General features: G+C 48.5%; 2 protein-coding genes across 3 annotated transcripts in view; one reads left to right on the top strand and one right to left on the bottom strand.

Moving 5' to 3' along the window:
- Positions 1 to 1,543: 1,543 nt before the first annotated feature.
- Positions 1,544 to 3,097, top strand: sp5l (Sp5 transcription factor-like; the record flags this gene model as incomplete). The annotated part of the gene is made up of 2 exons (XM_084435950.1): positions 1,544 to 1,600; positions 2,048 to 3,097. The coding sequence occupies exons 1-2, from the start codon at positions 1,547 to 1,549 to the stop codon at positions 3,095 to 3,097; spliced, it is 1,104 nt and encodes a 367-aa protein (XP_084292076.1). The 5' UTR covers positions 1,544 to 1,546.
- A 4,713-nt stretch (positions 3,098 to 7,810) lies between these two features.
- The window catches only part of arhgef25a (Rho guanine nucleotide exchange factor (GEF) 25a), a 29,408-nt gene continuing 27,912 nt past the window's right edge, over positions 7,811 to 9,306 (bottom strand). Inside the window, exon 15 of one of the 2 annotated variants that reach the window (XM_084435908.1) lies at positions 7,811 to 8,508. In XM_084435908.1, coding sequence (XP_084292034.1) covers positions 8,380 to 8,508 — 129 coding nt within the window. In that variant the 3' untranslated portion in view covers positions 7,811 to 8,379. The remainder of the gene's footprint in view (positions 8,509 to 9,306) is intronic. The other variant, XM_084435909.1, reaches the window with a different exon arrangement.

The raw sequence follows: 9,306 nt of genomic DNA, 5'->3' as shown, positions 1-9,306 counted from the left end.
CTGTATAAATATCCCCTCTGTGTGGTTAATGATGTCTCCTATGTTTAAATATCCCTTTATAAATATCCCCTCTGTGTGGTTAATGATCTCTCCTATGTTTAAATATCTCTTTATAAATATCCCCTCTGTGTGGTTAATGATCTCTCCTATGTTTAAATATCTCTTTATAAATATCCCCTCTGTGTTGTTAATGATCTATCCTATGTTTAAATATCCCTGTATAATATATATGTATCCCTGTATAATATATAAATATCCCCTTAGTGTGGTTGGTTAATGGATCTCTCTTTAGTATGTTTTATAGCACAATCATTTGCTTTGATTGAGGCTCCTTAAATGTCATTTTGAGTGAATAATCAGTGTTTGTCAACCTGGTGGATCTGATCGCTTGTATTCAACTCATGCACTCATTCACATACTTCTATAAGCAGCACACATTTAGAAATTCTGCACTCAATAGAATTTATTAGCATACAGTAGGCTATAGTGGTTTTAAATGAATGAGCATGTTCTCTGACACATCTATTGATCTATTACTGTTTTCTTTAATAATTTAATTCCATCAATACAATTCGTGTGTTCTAGTATAAACCTCACATTCTCCATTGAAATGGGTCTATTTGATATTTTGATGTTTTGTATTAACAGAAGTAGAAACATAACATGTTATTAATAATAGACCTAAATATAACATTAACTATTGTATTATTATTGTTATCATTAATTATTTTGACGTAGTGCATACGAAGGCAATTTGTGGCTTGTTTGGAAAGGAAGCAGTTTTCTTAATTTGAGTGTCATGCATTGATTGCAAGTATGTGAATTATTACAAAACCTTTATTTAATTATTTTTATCAAGCATCAACTATTGCAGAACAAGTGAAGGAGGAGTTATTTCGCGGGTCAACATTTGGTAAATGTAATGATATTATGAGGCTCCCACCCCCTCACCTAACTGTCAGTGTGCCCCCCTCCTCCCTCCTCCCAGCTCGTCTATTGACTGGTTGTCCTGGCACACCCCGCTGAGAGGACCTTCTCTCTATAAAGACAAGATGCAGCCAGAGCGCCTCTGAAAGGATCCTAAGGATTTAATACGAGTCTCTTCCGCGCATGTTAAAGGCACGGTGTTTGAATGCTACTGGTTTTTAAGAGGACCAGAAACACTGAAATTAGCTCGTCTTTTAGAGCACTGAAACATTATCCAAGGAGACCCAGGAGCAGCTGAATGACACGGGATTATTTGGCCTGCCGAAGTTTTAGGACCTGAGTGCTCGCGACGCGGCTCTCCGTTTGTCGCTCCCGGTAGAACCGGCGCCGCTGTCGCTCCCGGTAGAAGTGTGCGCCGCTGCCGCTCCGCTCCCGGTAGAAGTGTGCGCCGCTGCCGCTCCCGGTAGAAGTGTGCCGCTGCCGCTCCCGGTCCCGGTAGAAGTGTGCCGCTCCCGGTAGAAGTGTGCCGCTCCCGGTAGAAGTGTGCCGCGCCGCTCCCGGTAGAAGTGTGCCGCGCCGCTCCCGGTAGCTCGTCTCAGGTGCGGGGACACGGGGACAGATGGCTGCGCTGACGATCCAGAGGACGGACAACTTTCTGCACACCTTTTTACAGGTTCGTACAAGTTTTGATGAAACATAATATCGTTTTTTTTTTAATGTAATGTTTTGCATTGATTTGGTTTAGGGGACTCATGCACGCGCACATACCATTCACGTCCGTCTTTGAGCTGTATCTAGAATTAGCTGATTATCAGGCAATGTGTGTTAATTGTTATGTTACTTTGATGTTAAATTTCGATTACATTGATCAATGTTGGAAAGATTTACAAGACCTTTTGAATCTGACCAAATTCATATTAAAGCCTCAGTTAGCTTGTTGTTGTTGTTTTTACAGCTACTTTTTTTTTTACAACTAAACATAGCGAGACATTGCTACAAAGCCTACAATTATTTTCCCAGTAATGATCAATATTGACCATATTGTTACTCATTTGTACATTGAGTTTCCCCTCACTATGCAGTGGAGGACAGTGAGTGATGAACTGAGTCTCCCCCCCAGGACCGGACCCCCAGCTCCTCTCCAGAGGGAGCCCCCAACGCCCTGTCCTTCCTGGCCACCACCTGCAGCCAGGCCTGGCAGGTGGGCGGCGCGGTGGGCAGCGAGGCGCCCCAGTTCCCCTGCGAGGGGGCCGTGAGCTCCGCCTCGGGGATGTTTCAGCTCTGGAGCAACGAGGCCCCCAGCGCCGCCCTGAGCTCTCAGATGACCTTCACCGTGCCCAAGGTCCAGTTCCCTGGACACATGCAGTCCGGCCTGGGTCCTCACGCCCACCACCACCATCACCACCACCACCACCACCACCTCGAGCTGCCCCTCACGCCCCCCGCTGAGCCCCCCCCCGCCTACGCCTTCGAGCTCTCCCCCGTCAAGGTGCTGTCCTCCCAGACGCAGACGAGCAGCCCCTACTACCCCCAGCACAACACCGTGGGGCAGAACTTCCCCGGCTTCCTCCAGAACTCCTCCGCCAGGCACCCTCTCCCCGGGGGCCCCGTAGAGGAGGGCCAGCAGTGGTGGAGCCTCCCCCAGAGCGCCGCGGCCCCCGCCCACCACCCCTTCTCCCTGGGCAGGCAGCTGGTGCTCAGCCACCAGCCCCAGATCGCCGCCCTGCTCCAGGGCACCTCCAAGGGCCTTCTGAGCTCCACGCGCCGCTGCCGACGCTGCAAGTGCCCCAACTGCCAGGCCAGCGGCGGCGGGGCGCTGGAGTTCGGTAAGAAGAGGCTGCACGTCTGCCACATCCCCGAGTGCGGCAAGGTGTACAAGAAGACGTCCCACCTGAAGGCCCACCTGCGCTGGCACGCCGGCGAGCGCCCCTTCATCTGCAACTGGCTCTTCTGCGGGAAGAGCTTCACGCGCTCCGACGAGCTGCAGCGCCACCTGCGCACGCACACCGGAGAGAAGCGCTTCGGCTGCCAGCAGTGTGGCAAGAGGTTCATGAGGAGCGACCACCTCTCCAAGCACGTCAAGACCCACCAGGGGAGGAAGAGCCGGACCAGCCCGCCCTCCCAGAACGGCCACTCGGACCCCATGCTCGCCAACATCAAGAGGGAGTAGGACTGAGAGAGAGAGGGTTGGGGGGGGGGGGACTGAGAGAGAGAGGGTTGGGGGGGGGGGGGACTGAGAGAGAGAGGGTTGGGGGGGGGGGGGGACTGAGAGAGGGTTGGGGGGGGTACTGAGAGAGAGAGGGGGGGTCTGGACTGAGAGAGAGAGGGTTGGGGGGAAGGGGAAGACAAGCGATTGTCTCAGATCCTCTCGCCCAGCTGCTGAGCGTTAAACCATACTTGTTCTCACCACGGCGTTGGTCGGCTTCCGAATCCTCCACGTTGAGACCACAAGACTCTCAAGATATCAGTTGAGATATTTGATCATAACAAATTGTTGTAAAGACTGAGAAACTTTATAATGCTCTAAAATATACTTGAGTTTGAGGGGATTTGAGAGAGAACTGCCCTTTACACTGACCTAACAGATTATCTACAGATTATCAGATTATCTAACAGATACATTAGATACTTTATTGACTGTTTAACTCAACAGCTGTAAAGATCCAAGGCTTTAATTTGAACTATTTAAACTTTAATGTTAATATTTAACATTAACAATGTAGCATTTCATCAATGTAGTGTTCACAAGTGGCAGCATAAAATGGTAGATAAATGATGAAAGATAAATGAATGCAAAGAATGCATTAATTACTTTTTGCAATGTCTTACCCCTCGAAATCAAAATGTTGAATTTAGAGTCCACACCGATTACAAGAACATTTTATTCTTATTCACGCAACAGTGAGTTGATAAAACATTTCTTAAATCTTACTTCCTCTTTTTAATTTTCCTCTTTTGACAAAATGAATAGCCTTGGATGCGGTTGATTATTCATTAACAAAGTATCTTAATTAATCTGCTAGTTGAGGAGGATGAGACCAGCGGTAAACCTGAATGCATTTTAATTCTGTGTAGTCTCTATCTGCAATATGATCAGCATATTTAATCCAAGGGGGGGTTGCCATTACTGTGGATACAAACAGACATTAAATGTGTAAGCCTCTTGTAAATTATGTGTATATTTCCCTCACAACTTTATTGAAGTTAAGACTGCATGTACATTTTAATAAACATAGTTTTGTGCTGAAAGAAATGGACCTTCTCTTCAAATGTGTTCTACTGTCCCTTGCCTGGGACATTGTCAGAGAGAGGGGTAGTTGAGAGGGGTAGTTGAGAGGGGTAGTTGAGAGGGGTAGTGACTACACTTTAACACCTAATTTAAGCAATGTGTGAAATTCACTGAATGACATTCCACTCACCGAAACAAGTAATGTTTTATTTAAATGATAATTGGATTGTATTCAGAACGCAAACGGTGGTCATTGTGAGGTGGGTGTGAAGGAAGGAGGACGGGGAGGGTTTGAGGGATATTCACCAGTAAATACTCAGGTTTACACTAATGCCTCTTCCTCTTAAAACACCCTTGATGGGGGCAGTTGTCTCGCCTCCTGCAATCAAGTTCACAGTCATGTGGCTTTAATGAGTGTTGTCTTTCTCTGAGTGGGGAAGATTGAGTCAACAGATGCAATGGAGGGTTCTGGGGGGGGGGGCATCTGAATGGGACCCCTGTTGCTACGACCCCCTTGGTGGTGACAGGAACTCCCTTTGATTTGTCACCCTTGTGAAAGTTAATACCCTTGCCCCCTTCTCTTGCCCCCTTCTCTCCACAGTCTCCATATATCACAGGCGTGCTATCAGGCTGCTTTACTGCAGCAGAATGGCCCTTTATTCTGGGCTGAGGCAGCCATGTCTGCTGGTCCTGTCTTTGTCTCCAGGGCTGATTGAACCTTCTCTTTGAAGGGGGGACGCGCTCACATTCAAACATGTGAAATGACTTGGTTTGTTTTCTCTATGAGAGAGGCTTGTGTAAAATCAAGTGTAGCTTTCAGACTTGCATTAATGTGATTGGTCCTTTATTCATATCTATACGAGTCATGAGATCAAGAGATCTATCAAAGAGGATTTTAGAGTGAAGACCAAGCTGATATGAAAAGACACACAGTCCAACACGTACTTTGAAAAAGACACTTTATTTGATATAATATAACACAGTCTACTTAGTCAAATATAGCATCTTACCAGCCGCTGTTTCTCTCAAGTCTGTAGTGTTCCTTCAGGTAACATGCAAACACGCCTGATCAACCTCCACTGAAATACGGTGGGTCAGGGAAGAAGTCTTAGAACCACATCCCTTTACCAAATTACCTCAGAATGTCTGTCAGTTAATATGTTGGGACTCTTTGTGGCTTCAAAGGCATATTTTGCTTGTGGGACTTTGAATCTAGACGCAGCTGTGTGGTAGGCAACCTACACGCCTTGGAGGGACCTCTACTGGCCATAAGGAGTACTGCGCCTACAGTTGGATGTGCTTGGCTGATGTTTTTAGTTGATAGATTAAGCATGTTCAGTTTATCAGATAAAGTGGTTGGGCATCAAAATGCACAGAATCATACCAACATTAAGGACATGTATTATAAGCGCAGCTCTGTAAATTCACAAAAATTTTTAGTTGGTAGATTCATACTGTATAGTGGCAACATGAACTGAAACGGCTAAGAAAGCAAGAGTCCGAAGCCGCTGTCTGTTGGCACTAGACCCAGTGAAACATGTACAGAAGGTGCAGCCTCAGCACGTACATGTGTACGTTTATGCATCTTATCAACCAATTATCTAATTAATTCATTGTCTCCATTCGAGCAAGCCAGAGATGTAAGCTGAGCGGTTTGGTGTGCAGTAGCAAAACTAACAGAGATTATTCAAATGGAATACAGAGTTGTAGTAACACTGGATTTGTTGGCCATTTTACCACGTTTCATCTTAACCCACCGTGCGTCTGCTGCTATAGAAGACCAGTATCTAACAACAACCACCCTTTTGGCTGAGAAAAAAACGGTCAGTTTGAAATAGCGGCCCTATCCCTCGTCCCTAGGGGAGTGCTGCAGGTCTGCCGGTAGGATGAGGTCCCCGGTAGGATGAGGTCCCCGGATGATGAGTAGTCCCCTAGCCCTAACCCCAGCCCCCTCCTGAAGGAGGAAATGACAGCTGCTACCTCAGGGACAGGCCCTCCTATGACATAATTCCCGCAGGCAGCCTCTAGGGGGCGCCCTTGCTCTTGTTTTGTCCAGATCAAACAGTAACTTCAAACAGAATAGGAGAGCATGGGAGAGTTCTCATCCCCTTTTGATGCACCACGCCAGCGCACAGAAAACCTCTGTTCTACCACTGAACCTCTGACTCCAATCCTCCAAACACACACACACACACACACACACACACACACATATTTACAGATCAGATGTGTTTGTAGTCTCCTCCTTCAATGCCACGTCTTCATCACGATGCCCAGTTGTAGTGTAGTAAGGGATGGCGTATTGACTTGCCTGGGGGCGGACATGTTTGCCCTCAGGTGCGCCGGATCCCAGCAGGTTGAGAGAAATGAGCTCTCAGATCCACACACCCTCTCAGGGGGAAGAGAGCTCTCAGATCCACACACCCTCTCAGATCCACACACCCTCTCAGATCCACACACCCTCTCAGATCCACACACCCTCTCAGATCCACACACCCTCTCAGATCCACACACCCTCTCAGATCCACACACCCTCTCAGATCCACACACCCTCTCAGATCCACACACCCTCTCAGGGGGAAGTTAAGAGCTTTCAGAGGAAATTATATCAGCATGTTTACAAGAACAGCAGCCGCCTATCCTGTGCAAACTCATCCACTTACTGACATGCATACAGTACACACACACACACACACACACACGTATAAAGTATTTACGGACAGACGCTTCACACAAGTGACCTCCAGTGGTCTCCCCAGTCAGGAATGGATGTGTTTATCTTGCCCTTTAAATAGAATATACAGTTTACAGATATTCAAAAGCAACAAAAGCAAAGACTTGACCGCGACTCCCACTCGTCCAGTGAGCGTCCTGTCCTCAACCCGTCTGCAGCCAGCAGGGCGTCTGTAGTAGGGGCAGCAGGGTGTCTGTAGTAGGGGGGCAGCAGGGTGTCTGTAGTAGGGGGGGGCAGCAGGGTGTCTGTAGTAGGGGGGCAGCAGGGTGTCTGTAGTAGGGGGGCAGCAGGGTGTCTGTAGTAGGGGGGCAGCAGGGTGTCTGTAGTAGGGGGGCAGCAGGGTGTCTGTAGTAGGGGGGCAGCAGGGTGTCTGTAGTAGGGGGGCAGCAGGGTGTCTGTAGTAGGGGCAGCAGGGTGTCTGTAGTAGGGGGCAGCAGGGTGTCTGTAGTAGGGGGGCAGCAGGGTGTCTGTAGTAGGGGGCAGCAGGGTGTCTGTAGTAGGGGGGCAGCAGGGAGTCTGTAGTAGGGGGGCAGCAGGGTGTCTGTAGTAGGGGGCAGCAGGGTGTCTGTAGTAGGGGGGCAGCAGGGTGTCTGTAGTAGGGGGGCAGCAGGGTGTCTGTAGTAGGGGGGCAGCAGGGTGTCTGTAGTAGGGGCAGCAGGGCGTCTGTAGTAGGAGGGCAGCAGGGTGTCTGTAGTAGGGGGGCAGCAGGGTGTCTGTAGTAGGGGGCAGCAGGGTGTCTGTAGTAGGGGGGCAGCAGGGTGTCTGTAGTAGGGGGCAGCAGGGTGTCTGTAGTAGGGGGCAGCAGGGTGTCTGTAGTAGGGGGGCAGCAGGGTGTCTGTAGTAGGGGGGCAGCAGGGTGTCTGTAGTAGGGGGGCAGCAGGGTGTCTGTAGTAGGGGGCAGCAGGGTGTCTGTAGTAGGGGGGGGCAGCAGGGTGTCTGTAGTAGGGGGGCAGCAGGGTGTCTGTAGTAGGGGGCAGCAGGATGTCTGTAGTAGGGGGGGCAGGGTGTCTGTAGTAGGGGGGGGCAGCAGGGTGTCTGTAGTAGGGGGGGGCAGCAGGGCGTCTGTAGTAGGGGGGGGGCAGCAGGGTGTCTGTAGTAGGGGGGGGGCAGCAGGGTGTCTGTAGTAGGGGGGCAGCAGGGTGCCTGTAGTAGGGGGCTATAGCAGGGTGCCTGTAGTAGGGGGCTATAGCAGGGTGTCTGTAGTAGGGGGCTATAGCACAGTGCCTGTAGTAGGGGGGCAGCAGTGGGGGTTGAGGGGTTAAACTTCCTTCACATGCACAGCGCTCCAAAAACACGACCCCTTCATAGTTACAGATCCATCCTTCATTTTCACTCCTTGGCGGTCCTGGCTATTTATTTCAGAGAATGTCGGTGAGTAGGTAACAGTCTGAGAAAGCAGAGGACGACTCTGCCAGTAGTTCGGTGGAGATCCTCCTGCTTCTCTGTGCTAGTCTGTAGGGCTCCTCTGGCCCCTGGACGGCCTCAGAGTTCATAGGTCGTCCTCGGCCAGCTGGGTCAGGTTGCTGGAGCGCCGGCCAGATGAGGGTCCAGGACCCGACACGGCAGTGTGTGTCCCTGCCTCACCGGGCAGCGCCCTGCGACAGCCCTCTCCTGCTCTCTGCCGGGGGACACCAGCCATTAACAATTAGATATTATATAACATTAGCTAGCAATATTAGCAACAATAGCTAGCAACAACTAGCTAAATTAGCAATAATATATTGTATAACATTAGCTAGCAATATTAGCAACAAATAGCTAGCAACAATAGCAATAATATATTATATAACATTAGCTAGCAATATTAGCAACAGTAGCTAGCAACATTAGCAATAATGTATTATATAACATTAGCTAGCAATATTAGCAACAGTAGCTAGCAACATTAGCAATTTAAAGCATTAACAACACTAGCAATATTAGGAACTCTAGCAATAGGTTATTAGCAATGTTAGCAACATTGCAAACAAACTGCTCCCAATGAGCAGGCTAGCTAGCGCCTTGCATGGCAGCTGCCGCCATTGGTGTGTGAATGTGTGTGTGAATGTGTGTGTGAATGTGTGTGTGAATGTGTGTGTGAATGTGTGTGTGAATGGTTGAAGGAGAGGCCTTCATTGTAAAGCGCTTTGGATAAAAGTGCTATATAAGTGCAGTTTATTTACCAGTTACATTATCTAGCAACATTAGCAAGAGTAACAACTAGGGTTGCAAAATTCCGGCAATATTCAAAGTTGGAAACTTTCCATGGGAATTAACAGGAATTCATGTTAATTAAAACTGGGAATTTTGGGGTTGTTTATACCAACTGTATTTACCTTGCCATAAACGATTTTATCAAAAGATATAAACATTTTGTTTTGTCATAAGCAGACATGCAGGCAAACATTTCTAACACAGATTTTTAAAATTAATTTTT

This window comes from Borostomias antarcticus, assembly GCF_949987555.1.
Source record: "Borostomias antarcticus genome assembly, chromosome: 3".
Taxonomy (NCBI): domain Eukaryota; kingdom Metazoa; phylum Chordata; class Actinopteri; order Stomiiformes; family Stomiidae; genus Borostomias; species Borostomias antarcticus.
Note: the sequence above shows the minus strand (reverse complement) of the source record. Positions and strands in the feature narration are given on the sequence as shown.